General features: G+C 37.5%; 1 protein-coding gene across 23 annotated transcripts in view; it reads left to right on the top strand.

Annotated features, from left to right (window-relative positions):
• EPB41L2 (erythrocyte membrane protein band 4.1 like 2) overlaps positions 1-20,759 on the top strand; it is a 117,347-nt gene that overhangs the window by 53,603 nt on the left and 42,985 nt on the right. For all 23 annotated transcript variants that reach the window (XM_017828413.1, XM_017828537.1, XM_017828489.1 and 20 more), the window contains 2 exons: positions 14,081-14,185; positions 18,624-18,666. In XM_017828413.1, coding sequence (XP_017683902.1) covers positions 14,081-14,185; positions 18,624-18,666 — 148 coding nt within the window. The remainder of the gene's footprint in view (positions 1-14,080; positions 14,186-18,623; positions 18,667-20,759) is intronic.

Here is a 20,759-nt window from a genome sequence, read left to right as displayed (position 1 = left end):
GGTACAAATCCTTTTTTAACTTTTTCAGGACAAAAAGATGTTTGGAAGTAATCGGGATGGATTTACAAAGGGGAAACCATACATTCTACAATGTGGTGACTGGTTCTGTGGATGTGGGACGATCTGTGAATATAATCTCAGCTTTAGCAAGACTTGACATTTTCCCCATGGTTGTTCTAGGCATAGGTGTTCTAGACATGTATGGGCTAAGTAAGTGTACAGAGGGGTTTGCCAGAAACTGGCTTAAGTTGTGATCAGCAGCCAGAAGTCTAGCTGGAGGCATTAACAATACTAAAGGCATTGATACCAAGGCAGTTAATGATCTGGATGATGGCACAAAGTTTGTCCTCAGCAAGTTTGTAGGTGATGATAGATCTGGGAAGAGTGGCTGTGATATATCACAGGGACCTGGATGAGCTGTAGAAATGGGCATGTAGGACTCTCATGAATTTCCACCAAGAGGAATGCAAAACCCTGCACCTGAGGAGGAATACAACCAGGTATCAGCACAGGCTGGACTGACTGTCTGGAAATCAGCTCTGCACAGAAAGACCTCTCTGTGTGTGTCCTGATAGAAAAGGTGACCGTGGGCTAGCAGTGGGCCCTTGCAGCAAAAGTTGGCAGCTTCCTGGCCTGCAGTAGCTGGATGCTGGCAGCAGGTCAAGGGAGAGATGGTCCTTCACTCGCTGCTCAGTACCTGGAGTGATGGGTCCAATTCTTAGCTGTCCAGTGCAAGAGAGACTTGGACATTCTGGAGACAGTCCAGCAAATGACTGCAACACTGATTAAAGGCCTCAAGTGTCTGATATCTGGGGAAGGACTGACAGAAGTGGAACTGTTCAGCGTGGAGAGGAGGAGGCTCTGGGACGTTTTAATGGCCAGTCTTCGCGAGCGAAGATTTGGGAAAGGTCATTGACCCTTCGAGCCTGCGCAGTGGATTTTTTAGGCAAGACACAGCGTGCGCTGAACTGAGCCCACCCTTTAATCCTGAGGTTCATCTGCCGGGGCCGAGCAAGCTTGGACAGTGGCAGTGAGGGTCTCAGGATGTAGGTTTGTTTAGAGTGACCTTCTCTTAGATGGATTGCCTTACAGGGCTGACAAGCTCCATCTGCCCGGGGGGCTGGGAATCGAACCCAGGTCGCAGCGGTGAGAGTCCTGCACCCTAACCACTAGACCACCAGGGGCCCCCTGGGATGTTTTAGCCTTGTGTATAAATACCTGGCTGGGGGATGAGCCAGGCTTTTCAGTGATGCCAAGGGACAGATTGAAAAGAAATGAACACAAACTGAAGTACAGAGAATCAACTGAGAAAATGAATGTGAGTGTATATCAACTGAGGGTGACCAAACACCAGAACAGTTTCCCTAGAGAGGTTTTGGAGTCAGAACCCTTTGAAATCATCCAAATCTTTTAAGACAAGGCCTTGATCAACTCACTGTGAGCAGTAATTTCAGAATAGATGACCTCCAGAGGTCTCTTCAGACCTCAGCTAATGTACATAATTGTAGCTATATTTCACTGTTGTAGGAGAATAATTCAGGAATTATTATAAATGTGTTAATAATTTAGTCTATATAATGCACATGGTACATGTACTGTCAATTAAAAACTGATGATAGCATGAATAGTATCAACATACAATTACTGTTAAAGCAGTAAACCCAATGGCATACCTGTAACTTCATTAAGTTGACTAACAATGTAAGAATTGGAGAGCTGGTATGCAAACTGCCTCTAAAAATATTGCACAGATTCCTGGTGAACACTACCATCTTGGCATTCTGCAAGGAAGTATCTAATGTGCTAGCCTAGTAACTCTTCTTCCCGTACCTGGTCTTGGGGATTTGAAGCTCTGTTATGTTGGAGGGTTTCACCTACTGCCTGTTATGGTGTGGCAAACTTATTGAGGTGAAATGATGTTTGAGTTAAGCACTTTGAAATATTAATCTTCATGCCAGCTGTGACTTAAAATTTTCACCTCAGAAAGATATTTCAGATACCTTTGAAATAATTAGGTGCTATTGCTGAAAAAATGAGTGGAAAAACAACATATTTTAAAGTTTAGAGTGTAAATGGAAACTTTTGTATGTCATCTTAGGTTCTAAAAATTCATAGTTTTGTATATTGCCCTTTTAGCAAGATGGTTACTTCTCACCTTTTTCTGCTTTTAGCAAAAAAAGAGTTCCCTAAAATCTCAACTGTTTGTCACTGTTGTCCAACTACCTGTTTTTATCTTGGGGTTTTTTGTTTGTTTGTTTGTTTTGGTTTTGGTTTTTTTTTGGTTTTTGTTTTTGGGGTTTTTTTTGGGTTTTTTTGGGGTTTTTTTGTTGGTTTTTTTTTTTTTTAATTTGAAGTAAGAAAATAAATTCCTAAATAATTAAGAACAATTGGAAGACTGCACTTTGAGCTTCATACTGTCTGGGAGGATAGATGACTTCAGGCATAATATCCCTAGCAGCTTGGATTGACAGCTTCTAAAATAGCAGCTCTTTTGTTACTGCTCATTGAATTCCATGATCTATGCCAGTTGTTTAATCTGACAGCTATCTCTTTTTATTTCCTTCTATTTTCCCTTATTTTAAAAAGTGATCTTAGAATAGATTCAGGTTTTAGCTGTGCAGTTCTAACAGTTGTTTTACTTTAATTTCCGTTCTTTTTTCTGTTCATCTTGTTTGTAATTTTTCCTGAAAGAACAGAATATTCTGTGTGTCTAGGAAGAAATGCCATTTTAGTAGACCAGAGAAACTGCTCCCTAAACTGCTGTCCACATGATAGATTTCTATCCTGTTTATATTCCCTTTTGCTTTGTAAGCTTAATTTAGTTTTAGATACATTTGTGGCTACATTTCTTCAGCTCCAGTGCTTTAAAACACTCACTTAATTTTTTATAGCATGAGTTTTTAATTTTGGATACAGAAGGAACAAAACCTTGTTTCATACAATGTCTTGTAAAAAAACATGTACAACCATCCCCTGTCCTCACTTTTCCCCACTCAACACCGAAGCTGATTTTATTCTTTATTTTGCTAGGTGACATGTTTGGTACAAATTAAATTAGCTAAATTTCTCAAAGATGACTGGATGTAAAAAGAATTTTTCAAGCTTAAAAATGGATATTTCAACTCAATAAGGTGCTAATAAGCTTTTAAAGAATACGTAAGACAATTATATTGGAAAAAAGTTTATAGTTTTTGCTTAAGTTTGGTGTTTAACAATAGAGTTCACCTGGAATTATTTTTTTAAAGTGTATTATTGCTGAGATTTACAGTAAGCAGCAAAAGCTCCATAGAGGTTGTCCTGGACCAGGCTCTCCATGCTTCACTGAACGTTTTTAGAGATTTAGTATTTATCAAGTGGGAAGTGGATATCCTAACTTGCTGAAAATTGAGTTCAGCTTGTGTTGGTTTATAAGTAAACCGGTGGGAGAAATGAACCCAACTCAGGAGAGATTACAAGTCAGAGTTACAATTTACAAAAAGATTACAATAAATGCAATGATACAGAGAAAACTGGTTTTAACCCACAAAGACAGGTGTATAACCAGCACCCTGGGACAAGAGCAGAACAGTGTTTGTCAACCCCCGTGCTGAGCACCACATGGCTGCACTGGGTGCAAAGTAAATGAAAAGGAAAACCTATTGGTCTGGATGATGGTTGCAATCCTGTTGAAGTGATGATCACAGTCTTGTCAAGAGTGGCAGTCACAGTCCTGTTGAAGTTCTGGTCCTCCTCTGGATCCGAGGAGTGGTACCAGAAGTCCCAAAACCCCAAGATTACGTATGCTCAGATTCAGGTGGCACCTCTCCCAGAGCAGGAAGTTTCACAATGGGTGATTTAACTCTGAGTCATGGGATATTTTTGAAATCTTTGGCCTGTTATGCCAGTTCATTATGGCCCATTAGCAGAGATGACCCCTCAGGCTGGGTGTGAAGGTGCTAATGCCTCTCTGGAGGGGAGTTATCACAGCTGAGTCATTGGTGTGAAGACAAAAAATACTCCCCGCTTGTAGTCTAAGGTGTCAGGTGTGCGCCGGGCAGCTGCTGCAAATGATCCATTATTAAGAGTCCATCAGAAATGACATAGAGGGTGTAGAATACACAGTTTTGGTTATACCCACATAGTGATAAACTGATCCTGACCCCTGTAACTAGAACAAGCTATATTCTGAAACATTTGAGTTCTGCAGTACAAAACTGAGATAGGTAGAGAGATTAATTTAAGTGAATAGGTGAAGTCCTGTAATTGTAGAATGACTGAAGCCAGTTTGTGTTTGTTGACATACTTGTTTTATATCCTGGCTACCACAGAATGGTATTTGTAATAATAATCTTCATGTTCTCAAGAGTCTTCTTGTCTTAGCAAGATGAGATTCCCTGTAAGCAAGGGTTAATGGTACATTATTGTCAGCTGAAAAGGGCAGGGGAAGTAGGTTTTACATAAGGAAATCATATATTATGTCACTGTCACTTTTTTTACCCTGGATTCTTCAGAAGAGAGTTAAATTTGGGAGCAAAGATAAACCAGTATAAATTGCAATCCAATTATAAATTTAGTTATAGCACTAAAAAAATTGCATGGATGTACATTTTGTTCTACCTGGAACAGTTTCAATTTATTTGGAATGGATTAAGTAAATGTGGGAACTTAGCATCTATTACGTTAATAAAAAGGGATTTATTACGATTTAAAGTCCAGATAAAATAAAATTGGTGTAACTTCTGCATAACGAGGCATTTTCTCAGAATCTATATTGAGTCAAAGCACTTCTTGGGGAAAAAAGTATATGTGACATGCAGAATGCATTGAGAGGTACATTAGATTGAAGAAAAACTGGTTTTTGGGACAAAACCTTATGAAAGTGAATTCCTGTGTATATCTTCTCTCTGACATGTATAATTTGCTGGTGAGCGGTACAAAATAGAAATGGATGGGAGATGCTCAGTTAGAAACAACACAGTTTTAGGATGTTGAGATAGTAAGCTTATGCATGAAATTGTGGGGAGAAAAAAAGAACAGTTCATGGTGAATTAGTTTTCAAGGTGATATAGAAACATCTTTGCAAATGACTATAATTTGATGCTGTTCTGCCATCGTTCAGAATTTGTCATCAAATGTAGTTGTAGGAGTACAGCTACATTTGTACCCTTCTTGTTTCTTTGCCATTTGTATGTTTTGTATATTGATAATTACTTTAAGCTTTTTTTTGCAGCCACCTAGTGTTCTTTGACAGTGGAGGTTTTTTTTGTGGCTTGTTTCTGCATGTCTTTCCCGTTGTCTAGGGCATGCCTGACGTGGTTATGTTTGGCTTCCAACATAAAGCAAATCTCAGATATTTGTCTTTTTTGAAGGTTACTTTGTAAATTAATTTATCACCTTCTGAAAGTGATCTGTTCTTTTGCCCCTAGAACTCTTTATTTTGCCTTAATAGATCTTCTGACTGGTCTCAACTTGCTGTTTTGAATTTTAAGTCAATAGTTGTTTATCTATGGAACTGTTCAAATTGATATTTTGGTCTCTTTTGTGATTATTTTTTTCTCCATCTGTCTTTGTAATTTTACTTTCATAGATGCAAATTTGAAGGACCTAGTTTAGTGCCTTTCTTGAGTATAGCTTCTCTCAGTATGCTTGTCTGAATGACAGTTCATATACAACGCCTAAGGTGTTGCCCATAAGTCCTTAACCTTGTACCAAGTGAAACCTGTTCCTTAGTTCATTGTTGTTTGAAATTCTCACTGTAGTGTTCTGTGGTTTTTGATCTTTCTCAGAAGTGAACTGCAGTCATTTCATCAGTGCTGCTCTGTAATCAGAGGTAATTCAGATGCTGATTGTAATCTTGGATAGTTGATAAAATGTCTTGTGGTGTGTAAATAATTATTATGCATCTTGGCTACTTGCTCTGAGGAATTAAAAACTTTGAGTGGGAGTAGTGTTGTGAACTTTTATACCAGCCACTCTTCAAACTTACTTTATATTGGTTTTTGGAACTTGTAAAGTTTCATGAAACAGCAGAATATTCTCCTTCAAAGTGTTATATTTAATTCCTTTAAGTTTTATCTTCTAGTTCCTGAAGTCCACAGGTTGCATATTAACAAAATAGATTGATTTTCTGTGTTCTGTAGCTTTAAAGGAATCTTTAGAAAGAAATCACAAAATAGTATTTCATGCAATATACTTAAACACGAGTTACATGTACACAATATGTGCATTCATAAAGCATGAGCAATTCATTTAATCATTTTAAACTTAAAATTATGGTAGCTTTTAAAGATAATTTCAATTTAGCCTCAGACTCTTCAGAGTAATGTGTGAATGCCTGGAGAGGTGGAAAGAGGAAGAAGCTATTGTTGAATAGTTCTGGAGCAGCATGACTTAATTTTCATAGGCTGTGAACTGTTAAAAAACTTTGTTACCCTTCATTACTTGAAAGAGAGTTCAGTTTACTTACAGGAATAACAGCGTGTAAGTGTATCACAGGCTTGTCGAAGTATTGGAGGATGAAAGCTATTGAGTGGTATTTGCCAAAAATTGTGACCGAGTCTTTGTTCTTGTTTGAAATGACAGAACCGTGTTAAAGGATAAAATAACCTAGAATCATGATTCAGTAGTGTCATATTTGAGATCTAATGGCAGTTGAGATTTAATAGCTTGAATGAATAGACTGTTGGAATGTTTGACTTAATTTCTAGAAACAATTTTAATTATTTTTTTAACACAGTGCAAGTGACATAATTTTGACCTACTCCTTTTCTGATAATTGACATCTGTGGGAGGTGTAAGTTATTAATATTTTATGGTGCTCTGCATGTGCCTCTTATTTTCATGGGGGGAAGTAAACTTCCTTTTTTTCCTCTCCTATTCTGTGGTTTTGTAGATAGTCATGAGGAAATTGTCATTAAATTTGGTATCTGCAGCAAAGACCCGTTCAGATTTTCTGCTTCATATATAAACGGCGTTTTAGTGGAGAGTAACAGTTTAAACAAACAAAAAGAAGTGCTAAGTGCATAATGATTACTAATTAGAAGCAAATGAAGATCCTATTGGGTTTGTTTACTGCATTCAGTCAGTGGTCTAATTAAGTATTTATGACAAAAGGCATTTAAAGGATGCCAGCACTGACCGTATTTTATGCACGTATGAACAAATGAAATATATTGGAGTTGACACAGACTCTGTGGTTTCCTACAGTCGGCTAATACAAAGTAAAAATATATTTGCTCAATGTACAGTTAAGATCAGTCTTTAACCCTGAATTAAGAAGAGTCTGAATGAAGTTGATATGGAACAGATGTTTAATTATAGTTGAGTTTTGATTTGCAAATCTTTTTTCTGACTGCTCAGATGTGTAGACTAGGTTTATTCAAACACTAAGTGGTCTGTTTAAACTATGACATCTTTTATTTAGAAAAAAGAAAAATAGGGATGATGTTAAATTTGGCACATTTTTAAAAATATCTGTCTAGATTCAACAGACATCACTGGAAGTAATGTTTGTGTGTGAAATCATCTCAGTCCCTGGATATTCTACCTTCCTCTGCAGCGTTGAGCACGACCCCTTGCCAGGGCTCATTTGGGCCATTTTACTTAGGTTCTTTCCTGCTGCTCTTGCACCTCCAAGGCACCACTTAAGCCTTGGCTCTCCCCATCTTTTTGCCACTGCCAGTTTGTAGCAGGGGAGAGCTCCTCTATTCCCTTGGTTCTGTTTTCCCCAGAGGTTCTTGCTTGTGCAGAGCAGCCTGTGCTTGAAAGGCTTCCAGGTTGGCTGCGCCATCAGGAGCTGCCACTTTTCAGCTCTTCCTGCAGGCAGTAGAAGTGTGGGACAGGCATGAGAGCACTTTTCATGCATCACTGGCCTAGAAGCACAGCAAAGCAATTTTTTGGAGCCAAAAAAATATGCTTGTCATTGATAGGTATCATACTTTTGAAAACACCACAAGCTGTTGCACGTCTGGTGCTCTTTTGTGTATGATCAGTTTCCTGAGACTTGAAGAATCAGGATCGATAGAGAGAGTGCCTGGCCCATATTCCTGCTTCTTTCTGTGACCTTGCCTTTGCCACACTGCAAGGGACATTTATTTGTTTGTTTGTTATAAGTAAAACTGAAGAATGCAAGGAATTCAAGGACCTTCATGTTCTTCTTAAAGTGTGAGCCCCAGAACTGCTCACAGTACTCAACGTGAGCACAAACCAATCTGAATACATCAGGATAATCACCTGGCTGGAGATGTGGGTTGTGTTAATGGTTGTGAGCATTGACTCTTACACAGATTGAGAAAAATAAAATGAAATCAAATCCCTTTTCCACCTGTAGCCTTCGTGATACGTGTCTTTGAAAATGTTTTTGGAGCTGAAAAACCCTTGGCATTTCAGACAAATACCAGTCTGATAATTATTCAACTCATGGTGAACACAGGGAATATAATAATTATGCTATGTTATACATATAGCTATGCATGATAAACTGTGTCTATCCAGGAGAGCACCTCTCTGCAATGCAGGGCCCAGGCCCATCCAAGAGATTGGGGCAGACATGGCACACCTACAACATAGGCAGGGACTGAGGGCCCCAGGCTCAGCCAAGACAACATCCCCGGGGCTCTTGGCAGGGAGATGGTGTGGGTCTCCGGGGGGAGGCTGCTCCCAGACACTGAGGCCTATGAACACTCCCAGGATCTTGGCAGAAGTAGACTTGCAGTGCTCATGTGCTTTCCTTTAGACATTTGTGGTTAGCCTCTTTGGAGACCAAGTATTAGGCTAGATGGACCATTGCTCTGGTGGAATACTGTTGTTCTCAGGCTCTTGTTTTATTACATTTCTCTGAGGAGAAACAGCTCAAGCATTTCTAAAAACAAGTACGAGGAGCAAAAAAACTTCCTGGGGAAATAATAGGTATTGCAGACCTCAAAATGTTTGCAGTCATTTGGTTTGGGAGCACATCCTGCATCAGGGTAAGGGTTTGATCTCTGAGTAGAGATTTGGGGTTTTGCCATTCTGTGGAAACCCAGCTAAACGGAGTGAACACAGAACACTTTCAAAAAATTGTGCTTCACTTGTTTTTGGGTTGGGTGTTTGGGGTTTTTTGTGGGTTTGTTTTTGAGGGTTTTTTTCCAAATTTCTTTAGGTTGTTAAATTGTCATCAGGTGAGCCACAATTCTCACCTCCATAAGAAGATACATGCCTTCTTCCCACACAGCGACAGAGCCAATGCCTAGACTGAGATGTGATTACCCATTCAATCCTTTCTGCTAGTGCAGCACTGGGAAGAAGTGCCACATACTTCCTCAGCATGTACTGCTAGAGAAAGGAGGAGGCAGGAAGAAGGGACATACAACGATCATCTGGTCCAATTGCCTGACCACTTCAGTGGTCAAAGCATGTCCAAATGATTCTTAAACACTGGCAGACTTGGGGCATCAACCACCTCTCTAGGAAGCCTATTACAGTGTTTGATCACCCAATTGGTACAGAAGTCTTCCTCATGTCATATCTTCCTCAGGTCACAACCTCCACTGGTGCAGCTTTGAACTGTTCCCACATGTCATATTACTGGATCCCAGGGAGGAGAGCTCAGCACCTCCATCTCCTCTTCCCCCTCCTCAGGAAGCTGTTGAGAGCAATGAGGCCACTCCTCAGCCTCTTTCTCTGTAAACTAAACAAGCCCAGAGTCCTCAGCCACTCCTCATAGGACACTTCTTCCAGCCGTTTCATCAGCTTTGTTGCTGCCCTCTGGACACATGCAAGGAATTCAAGGACTTTCACATTCTTCTTAAATTGTTGTCCCCAGAACTGCTCACAGAACTCAAGATGAGGACAAACCAATCTGAACACATCAGGATAATCACCTCTTTTGTCCAGCTGCTTAAACCATATTTGCTGCACCATAGGATGGAGTTTGCCCTTCTGGCTGCCTGGGCTCCCTGCTGGCTCACACCAAGCCAGCTGCTGACTAGCACCCCCAGATCCCTTTCCATAGGGGTGAGCTCCAGCCAATCCTTTCACAGTTTGTACTTGTGCCCAGCATTATTCTGTCCCAGGTACAGAATCTGGCACTTGTTATTTCATGCCAGTGATTGCCTGATGCTCCATTCTATCCACATCCCTCTGTAAGGCCTCTTGTCCCTTCAGAGAGTCAACGGAACCTTCTAGTTTAGTATCATCAGCAAACTTGCTAATGGACCGTTCAACTCGTGCATCCAGATCATTGATAAATATATTGAACAGAACTGGTAGCCACATTTATATTGCATTTGTAGCTGGCAACTCTTGTATAGCCAAATAGATCCATAATATGCTAATTCCCAACTGCATAGAAATTTCCGTTGTGTATGCCTGCTGCATTTACTTTGCTCTGGTTTGCTCTTTTTGTGGGAAGGAGGTAAAGGACAGAAACATGCTGCCTCTGATTTTATGAAGTGGTTGCTTTATGAGGTGGCATCTGTGATGCCTAAATACAGGCTTGAAATTGGTATTGGAATAACCTTGGTTACATGCATGTTTTCTATGTTCTCACTTAAAAAGACATAAGTTTGGGGCAATTTAGAATACTGCTGTTCTGAGTACTGTAGTGTTTTAAACTTCTGGCTCTGTGAGCATATCCTCATTTCTCAGCCTCTTGGTATAGCTAGGTTCAATACACTCCTGTTCTTGTGGGAGCCAAATATGAACTTAAAATTTTACTGCCATTTCTATGTTAGAATTTGGAATATGAATTTCCTTGTTTTCAGTGCTAATGTTTGTTGTGCTATATACACATAGGTATGTGGATATACCTATATATGAATGTATATCTATCTATACATATCTAAGGATAGTGATTATAATTTTACACATTGGCTGAGACTATCACGTAACATCTTAACCACATGGTAGAAAAAGAAATGGAATCCAGTTTAAAAAGTAACAACCTGTGCAAACCATGATGCTGCCTTCTTAAGAGTCCCCTGCTTTTTTATTAAAAAATTTCTGGATCACAATAGAAGTCTTCAGTTCTTGTTTAGAAACACTCTACTGTCTCTTGAAGCATGGCCTTTTCTAGAAAAGGTATATGTTATCATATAATTAAAACTATGTGGTAAATGCCTGTCGCCAAATGGATTACAGAGAAATTGCACTTGAAAAGTTTGTTTTTGCAAATTAAATACCTTTTCATATTTTTAAAACCATATCTCAATATTTATTTATAAAATTTAAATAACCAGGGGTCTTAGAATTTTGCACGTAGGATCTTATAATGAGAACCATTGCTGGTACTGAGAGGCTTCACGAATCCATAACAGAGCTCTATAAATACCAGTTTCTGATACTATAATGTCTTTGTGCTGCTTTGTGCTGCTGTCTAGAAAATCAACTAACATAACTTAGGCTTTGTGGCACGGTGGTGTCTTTCCTTATGTGGAAGAGCTATAAACTGACAAAAAGATCTATAAAGATACTGTGGACACTGCTAATGTATCCAAGTTCAGTGTTGACTATGACTTTGTAAGAAGAAACTGCTATATTTTATTGTTATACTTGCAATATATTTCCTCTAAATTTGTCTGCTTTATGTTTCTATATGTCAAAAGCTTTATATTAACTGTGGGATTTAGTATATGAACTTTATAAAAAGGGCAAGTAATTCCAGATATGGACTTAATGATAGTTTATATTATTTTTGCATTACTAAATATATTTCCTTTACTGAAATATGTATAACTGGAACTTGCCTTTGCGAGGTGTGATGACTGACCTGCACATTGAGTTGGGGAAAAAAGTGATATCTATTACATGCATCTAAGCAGGCTAAGATTCTTCAAACCTTCTATTGCTTATACTTTTCCTGCTTTCAATTTATTTCTTTTCTATATTGGCAATTTTTCTTCTTAAGGGGAAGCTGTCAAGAAAATTAAATCGTTACTTCAGACACTTACAGGAAGTAGTCATCTGTCTTTCTGAAGAGTAAGATTTTTGAAAGTGCTCAGAAGCTCTGACTTCTGAGTTCCACTGCCTTGCTGTGCTACTTGTGCTATTGAATGTGTTCATTTTATAATTTTGTTTCTTTGAAAACTTTCTGATCTTTGTGAGTAGAATGTATTCTGGACAATGTGATTTTGAATAAATAAAGCTTTGGATTCTTGGGGAATAAACCAACAATGCCATCACTCTATGTTCAGTGCATACTTTCTTTTCTTCTCTCTTCCTCCCCTCTTGGCCTTTAACGCCCTGTGCTGTGGAGCTGAGCTGAGGACATGTGCTGAACTGGGGCCTGTTGTGAGCACTCTGCCACTGTCTGCGCAGACAAGGGCTGCACTGTCGCCAGGGCTGCCTACACAGGGGCAGTGGATGGCGTTTCTGTGGAATTGCAGTGGTGTATGGCATCTACTGAAATCCGTAGGATAAGCAAATACAAGAATTCCTATAAGCTGACAGGCCTGTGAAAAGGCCATGTTGTGGCCTCATTGATAAATGCCACAAATAGCAGAGCAGTCATAAAGGAGTTGGTTCAAACTGGGAGGCTGCATGCTATTCACGTTCAGATTTTAACTTCTCACCCTTGAGTATGTGGTGTGAGCTGTTTGTTCTAAATCTTTGTCTCCTGTTAGCTGCCATCTCTAGCACAACAGTCCTTTTCCTTAAAACCTGGCCCATAGAAGCAGGACCTGGGACCTGCTTTTCATTACTGGCACTACAGACATATGGAATTGCCCTTGTTTACGTTTCTGGTTTCAGGTACAAGAAACATAGAATGATAGAATGGTTTGAGTTGGAAGGGACCTCAGAAATCTAGTTTCAAGCCCCCTGCTAGGCTGGGACACCTTCCACTAGGCTGGATAGCTCAAAGCCCCATCCAACCTGGCCTTGAACACTTCCAGCTTCTCTGCTTCTAGAACCCTAGCTTATCTGGGCAAACCCATTCCACTGTCTCACCACCCTCACAGAAAAGAACTTCTTACTAATAACTAATTTACACCTATTATTTCAGTTTAAAGCTATTACCCCTTGTCCTGTCACTACATGCTCTTGTAAAAAGTCCCTCCCTGCTCTCATATAGGCCCCCTTGAGGTACTGGAAGGCTGCTGTAAGGTCACAAGAACAGATAAAACTTCAACACTAACTGCAATTTACTTAAAGTCTAGTAAGACTGAGCTACAGCAAGTGGCCTTTTAAAGACACTTTTTAAGAATGTGTTAAAAGAATGAGTAGTCTTTGATTATTATTATAAAGTAGCAGACTACAATACTGAAACTAACCACAAATAAAAATGTGTTTTTAATTTTATTTCTTTGTTACAGACTTGCACAATTAGTATTTTTAGGAAGACTAAGCTTGTGGAAGACTTGGGGCGTTTTTTTGAGTGTCTAATGGAGTCGTTGGGTACTGAGAGAGTTCATAAATATAGGGATGGAAAGCAGTCCTCATTTTCTGCCCCTCAAAACCACTGCAGTATGGAGAGCTAGACATACTGTATCTGTTCACCTTGCACCTGTATGCTACTTCTGCTGGTCTGAGCATCAACTTTTAGTGGTCTGCTTGTTCTTTTTGTCTCTTGAAGATGAGACCACACTTTATTTTTTCAGTGCACTCATATCACATGATTCAGAAGTCATTGAGACGTATACCAAAATGATAGAGATGCTAAAGTTAATAGAAATGAACACTGTAAAAACTACGTTAATTTTTAGAAGATAATACAGAGAAAGTTGGCTCAAATAAAGAAGTCTTCAATTATTTTAAAAATAAAGATTTACAAAAACTGAGACTAATTAGTGGTACTTAATAAGGCAAAATATTTAAATTGATTTAGGTACTGAATTTTCCTTGTGTATTCAAATAATTTTTTTTTAATATATTGAAAAAAATTGAAATGTCTCTGTTTTTGTCAAGGATATTTATAGCTTTCAAATACGGTGAACAGTGTATTGTAAGAAAGCTTATAGCTTTATAATCTGCTTTATTTATATTTTAAGTGTTCCTGAATAATATAATCAAATAACAGTATCTGTAATTAAGGACTTTACTGATTTACTGATAACAATTTTCTCTTTTTTTCCCCCTGTGTTTTTCTTTGATTTTTTTTTTTCTTTCCATACCCTCCCACCCCCAGAAAAGAGCAAAAGGACAAGTGCTCTTTGATAAAGTATGTGAACATCTCAATTTACTGGAAAAGGACTATTTTGGGCTGTTGTTTTATGAGACTTCAGAACAGAAGGTAAGCCTATATGAGGTTTTTGTTTGTTTTTCGTTGTTGCCATTCACTTCAATAGCTTAGTGAGGTATGTTCTATTAAATGTGTACCGTTACAAACGCTTGAGTGAATTTTGCTGCCTTTGCTCATATATGCATAAGAATGCTTTATTCAGGAATGTGAAGGAAATCTAGCCCCTAAATCTGTGACTATTAGGTCTTTGATTTCCTTTCTTATTAATTTTAAGCTTAAAGAAAATTTTGGCACTTGTAAAGAGGCTGGAGGTGACCCATGACTGGTACTGGATGCTAATTTTACAAATGAGTGGTGTTTGATATGACTATGTTCAAAAAGATCTCTTAAATACCATTTGGTAACTTATTTTCAGTCTTCTTTTGTACTTGCTGATATGCTAGATAGTTGAGCACATCTAGATTGCTCAACTGAGAAAAGTCTTAAATGAATTGATGGCATGTGTTCCATTAATTATCAAAACCAAATTTGTCTTTCCAGCATGGGCTGGCTGTTGCTTTCTCCATGAAATAAAGATATATGTGCAGTCATCTTTATCTTCATAAAAAACCCCAGACTAATAACTGCAAATTGAAGTGGAAAAAAATTGTATTTCTTTTTGATCTGTATTTGTAGCAGAACCATCATTACATTATACATAGTCTAGAAGTTTTTGCTTTTTTTTCTATCATCTTCTTTTTCCTTCTATTGTGTTTGAAAGTAAGTCAGTTAAGTGGTCTGAATAAATCTGAATTTCTGACAACTTCCATTCAGATAAAGCTGTTTTTCTAGAGTTATTTGCTTTCCTGCAAAGCTTTCTTAGCAGTATTGAGCAAAATACTCAATCACTCTGTATTAAGGATCCCCACATACAAAACGGGCTTGTATTTTTACTTAGGTATTTAATTTTTGTTCTTGATTTGTAAATCATTTCTAGAAATAAAAACTTTTTTGGTGTAACAATGAAGAGCATCTCAGTTGATCTTCTGAGTAATATCATAAACCTAATTTTATCTGTTACTTTAACTTGTTATCCCTTTATTTCTGCTGCTCACTATTGAAAAGCTATGCTGTAAATGCACAGCAAAATAACAAAACAGCAGTCTGATCTCTGGCAAGAGAGGAAAGGTCTAATAGCAGACCTGGGATCCTCGAGCTATTCTAGGAAATAGCCCACCTGAGTAGATCCTAGGAGGTAGATAGGGAAGGGAGCCTTTGGTTTTTGAAAATAGAGCAGAAAAGTCTGGATTGGCATAGAGTTAAGTGTTTCTCTCTTTTTTTTTTTTCCTTAATGTACCTCTAATTGGACTAAGATTTTCTTGGTGTTCTTCATGTGAATGCAGGAGACCAGAATTCCACATTTTAAAAAGAGCCTGTTTTTTCACATGTCTTTATCCATGGAGATACTAAAAATTTGACTGGATATGAACCTGGCCAACTTGATGTAATTCAAAACTAGCTCTTAAATTGTACTTAGACCAGTTATCTCTAAAGGTCTCTTTTAGCCTGAACGAATCCTTGAGCTTCCCATCCAGTACTGTGGAAGTGTTACTGTAGCAGCACTTATATATTGGGTATTTACGTAAATTAAGTGAGAAATATCTGATAACGTGGTCCTTCTTTGTATGTGGAGTGTAAGTCAAGCACTTATTCAAAGGAAGAGCAGACCACATCTCACCTGAATTAATGGGCAGCAGGCTTTTATTTATAAACTTCCAGAGAAATCTGGTCCTATCTGTTATGAGGACTGAACAACCACAGTTGCTGGATTTTGTCTTTGTCATACAGATAAGTTCTTTGTGTTATTTGGAGAAACTTTAAAAAGAGTCTTCTCTGGCAGATTTGCATTTCACACCTCCTACTCTCACAGAACTTTTTCTGGGTTTAGAGCCCTGTTGTTTTGGTTTTTTTTCATCTCTGTAGTAAGTGTGAATTCCTTCAGTACCAGTTCTTTCTGATGCCTTATTTTTTTTTTTCTGCTGTTATTACTGTTGCCTCTTCAGATTAAAATGTCACAAATCTCTGACCTCCAGGCCAGTCAGTACTAAATGCTGAATGATGTGTTTTTCCATTCTTGTGGACTCATCACAGCCACCCATTTATTAGCCAGCTGTTGAAATCCAGGGCAGCTGTGGTGTGTGGAAACTGAATGCCAGGCACTCTTTTGAGCTGCTCCCTAATGCACCATTGGGGTACCATTGGAGGAGGAGTCCCATTAACTTTTCTCCATGGGTGTTCTCTGCAGCTGGGAGAGATGTTATGTCTTCAAATCAGACTGATTTTTGTTAGCTTTAATACACACTTCAAAACTATTTAAGTCAGATTAGTCATTAATTATTTCTTTCTTTTTTACAAATGTTAAATTTATTAGTGTAAAGTTCAGTTAGGGATTTCATTGCATTGGACCCTCAAAAGTTCATGAATGCTCCATTCACACTGTAATTGTTGTGCAGAAGTGTTAGAAAGCTTCTGCTCTTACTCTCTGGGTGCCAGCTGGAAATGCTGCCTTTCTGGATTTGTACAAAATACTTTTGTAATTGTAGAGAACATTTTGTTGTTCTTTGACAATACATTACGTTGTCTCATCTATAACCTTACCATTCACAAATTAAACAAATAGATTTCTGCCTAGTGGAGCAAAGTAGTGTGTATACACTTTGTCTTTTGCTTTGAAAGACAGACCTGTCTTTTCTGCATTAAGAGCTCTAATTCAGGGTAGATTCTTTCATGGTATTTGTTTTATCTTTCACAAAAGACACAGATGCAAAAAACCCTACCTCTGTAATTATGCTTATAAATGGAATATAAGCATCTGATTTTATTTGGAAGAACAGTAATGAAAGTTGGTGGCAAAGTCTACTTCCAATAAGCTTATTTCAGACTTGGAAAAATCAGAAAATTAACTGTTTAACTTGTGTAAAGAAAGAATTATTCTTCTCATCCTCCACTATATTCTTTTCTCCTTCTTTGTAGTGATAAAAGATAAAGCATTGAAAGCAACATACTCAGGAATGCTAGTTTTCTGCTGTAACTATGCCATGCTGTAGTCTGTATTTTTCTTACTTTACGCTACATCTAAAATGTAAAAATTTAAGCTACTTCTAGTTATCTTTGTAATTGCAAGAATATGGCTGTGTGTAATTTCAGAGTGGAATTCATGCCAAAACTGAGAACCTAGGATGATAACTGTAGCTGAAGTGAGTCTTGGTTAAAATTATTTGAAGACTTAACGTTGTCTTCCAAGGCCTTTCCATGTCAAGGTTCTTTCAACAGATAGCAGTTTTTCCGACTTAAGCAAAATAAATAGTATCCAGAATTTTGGAGAAGCTTTGTAACAATGTTATGAACTGTGCCACCTCTGGAAAAATCATAGTAGCTATGAAAAGCAGAGGTCACAGACTTCTTAAAGCAAGAGATGAGATATTCTCTTTTTTTACATTAAAATTGTAAAAAATTATAAAAAGGGGGGTTTGCATTTGATTTATAAACAGTATTTATCTAATATATACATGCTGCACTTGTGATGAAATCTACTTGAACGAAGGTCATTTACAACAGGCAACTCAATATTTTGGGTCATATTCATAGGAGCCACATTTTCTATTAGCAGAGGTGATCTATCTTAAAGATTTGCATTAGAAACTATGCAAAAATGTAGTTTCATATTCTCCTAATCCATACAGACCTATGAAACTGTAGCCTAGAATATTTGTCTCTTTCAAGTGAATTGGACTTTGGGTACAAAAGCCTGTAATAGAGACTGAGGGACATGGTATTGGGAAACAGTTTTGCATCTGGAATTTGTTTGGTACCATAGACTGAAAAAGGTGAGTCACGTTATACTCAGTATCCACTAGTTAGGCAAGAAAAATTGGTAGAAGTATGCCTTACTCAACATTTGTGCTGGCACTGAGGGGTCCACTCAGTCTTTAAAGCTGCTAATACCTGCAGTGGTTTAGGAAAAAGCAGATATTGTCCTTGACCTCACAAGTGAGTTTATAATTCTTCCCTACCTTACGCATTCTGTCTTTGAAATGTTGCAAGGCCTGCTGTCAGGCTGACTGTATGCAAGTGTGTTTCTTCCATATATGTGCTTGAATATGTATGTCTGGCCATGAGAAATAAAGGTTCAAACACTTTATGAAGTACCTTCTCAGTAACTGTAGTTAAAAGGCTTATGTTTCTAGTCTCTCACACAAATTGTTTTCTAACATGTATGGGTAAAATTAGTTAACAGGAGTTACTGATGAATATATGTGACTGATTTCTTAGTCTCACTTCCCAAAGTTAAATTTTTGGATGATCTGTCACAATGCCATCTCTTTGCATGTATCAATAGTAACTGAAATGCTATGAGCTATTTAATAAGTTGCACAGATTATATTAAAGTATTTTTGTTGTTGAGGATTTTAAATGCTGGCTGTGGGGGTTTTATCTTTTTATTTTTCAGAACTGGCTAGATCCTTCAAAGGAAATCAAGAGACAAATTCGAAGTAAGTACTTCTGTATTCAGATGTTATGCTCCTTTTATTTCCTCACAGAAATGAAGATAAACTTAGTAGCCTGGATGTTGACTAAATTGTATACTTACAGGTTTAAAATAATTTTTATCTGATAATGGTGTATTCAGCCTTAAAAGAGAAAGCAGATCTTCTATTTCTGTCTGCTGTCTTAGAAGGGCAGAAAGAGTCACTCAACTTTTTGCTGTAGAAGTTAATTATTTTACTGGATATTGCCCCAAAATTTTCCTTTGTTGCATGTGACTAATGGTGGATATTTTTGCATTCTGAAACAGTAGATGCTTTTCAGCTTTGTGCTGATATTTGAGTTATTACATGGAGAATGTCGTCTTGGAAAGGTGGTCGTGTTTGTTGCCATAGGACTTTATAACTTCAAAGACTCACCAGAAAAATATGAAACTCTAAAAAGAGAATTAATATGTCTTACAGGAAATGTATATTCTTCAATACTGATCAGTCCAGCATTGACTTTTGTGATATGTCCATTTCCATAATGGAAATGGAATAGAGAGCATAATCTCTGAATGTCTCACTGCAATGCTTTTCAGACTGAATCTGTCTGAAATGCCTTTCTACTTCCTATATTCAATACATGATGAGTAATTTATTTTACCCCATTAGCATAAAAAATTGTCAAACCTCTTCACTGCCTGGGGTACCTTCTCCATGGGGACTTTATGGAGAGTAAATTTAGGTGATACTCTGCCTGAGTCTACATATCACAAAATAAGTGGCCACTAAAAAATGCTAGACAGCCTATTGCCCTTACTGAACTTCTTCCCATTGCTTTACTAATTTGTGGCCAATCCAGGGCTTTTTGCTGATGTTTTGTTTTTGATGGAAACCTTTTGGTAATACCTGTTAGGAAACATAACTGGGGAGAAGAGGATGATGACAATATTTACATGCCTACACTTTCAACACAAGAATTTAAGTTAAGGAACTGAGAATCTAAGTTAAGGAACTGACTGTACTTGTAATTAAGAACAGCAGGGTGTTATATATAATGATAAATACATGGTTTCTTTACAATTGTTGACTCTACTGTTTTAAGGCAACACTCAATTTTTCCAGAAATCATAGTGTTGTTAATTTTGTTTTCTTTAGATCTTTGCATATTGAGGAAATCCCTTACTAGGAAGGTGTGGTTTATATTTTCAGTATAGAAATAAAAGTTACAGAAGCTTCCTTGGAAACTCTTTTTTTGATCTAACATATATATGTTGTATAACCAAACTAGAACTATTAAAATGGTGAAGATGGAAGTAGTAACCATACTTCTAATTAAGGAAAAGTTACTGGTGTTGTAACTTCTTGTTCTGCAGGTCTTTAGTGAAAATCTGTTAGTTGTTCAAATATGTGCACTAAAGGCCGTTTTGTTTTGTTTTTAATAAACGACAAAATATTGAGGGTGTTTATACTTTCTGTATCAACTTTGTTGATACAAATGTTGTTGATACTTATTTGTCTTCTATAGTGATTTGCATGCTATCTGGCCTACAATTAGTGTCAAAAATTTGAAGTGTAACAATGGACCTGAAAATTTTTGAATTCACTACACAGCATTTTTTTAATACTGTATCATATGCACTAACAAAAAAAATATTTTAAGGGGATGTGATTTTTCATACAGCGTGAAGACCTACATTTTATACTAGAAAGCAAGTCCAGTTTCTTGAATTAGGAATCATGACCGGGTTTTTTTTCTCCAATCTATAGTATTTCAGAGTTGATAGGCATAATAAAGCAAACAGACAAGTAACAACAGAATTTTAAGGATTTTAAAGTGAAACTTGCTTACGCCAATTTGCAGGTAATTAGCATGCTGTCAGTCGTGTTCCTTGTAATCAGTCTATTAAAGTTTCCAGATATTGGAATGTACTGCAGACACATTAAATCCCCCAGACCCATGGGTATCAAATAGCGAGACTTTTCTTTGTTTCAGGCTTAATTCTAAATATATTGGTCTTTGAATCAAGAATGGAAATCTTACGTACAAAACTACTCATTAAATTTAAGATACCTGTAAAACCTTAGTCCATTCAAAGAAACTAATTTCTTTTTCT

Source organism: Lepidothrix coronata, unplaced genomic scaffold (assembly GCF_001604755.1).
Source record: "Lepidothrix coronata isolate B3197 unplaced genomic scaffold, Lepidothrix_coronata-1.0 Scaffold5, whole genome shotgun sequence".
NCBI lineage: Eukaryota > Metazoa > Chordata > Aves > Passeriformes > Pipridae > Lepidothrix > Lepidothrix coronata.
Note: the sequence above shows the minus strand (reverse complement) of the source record. Positions and strands in the feature narration are given on the sequence as shown.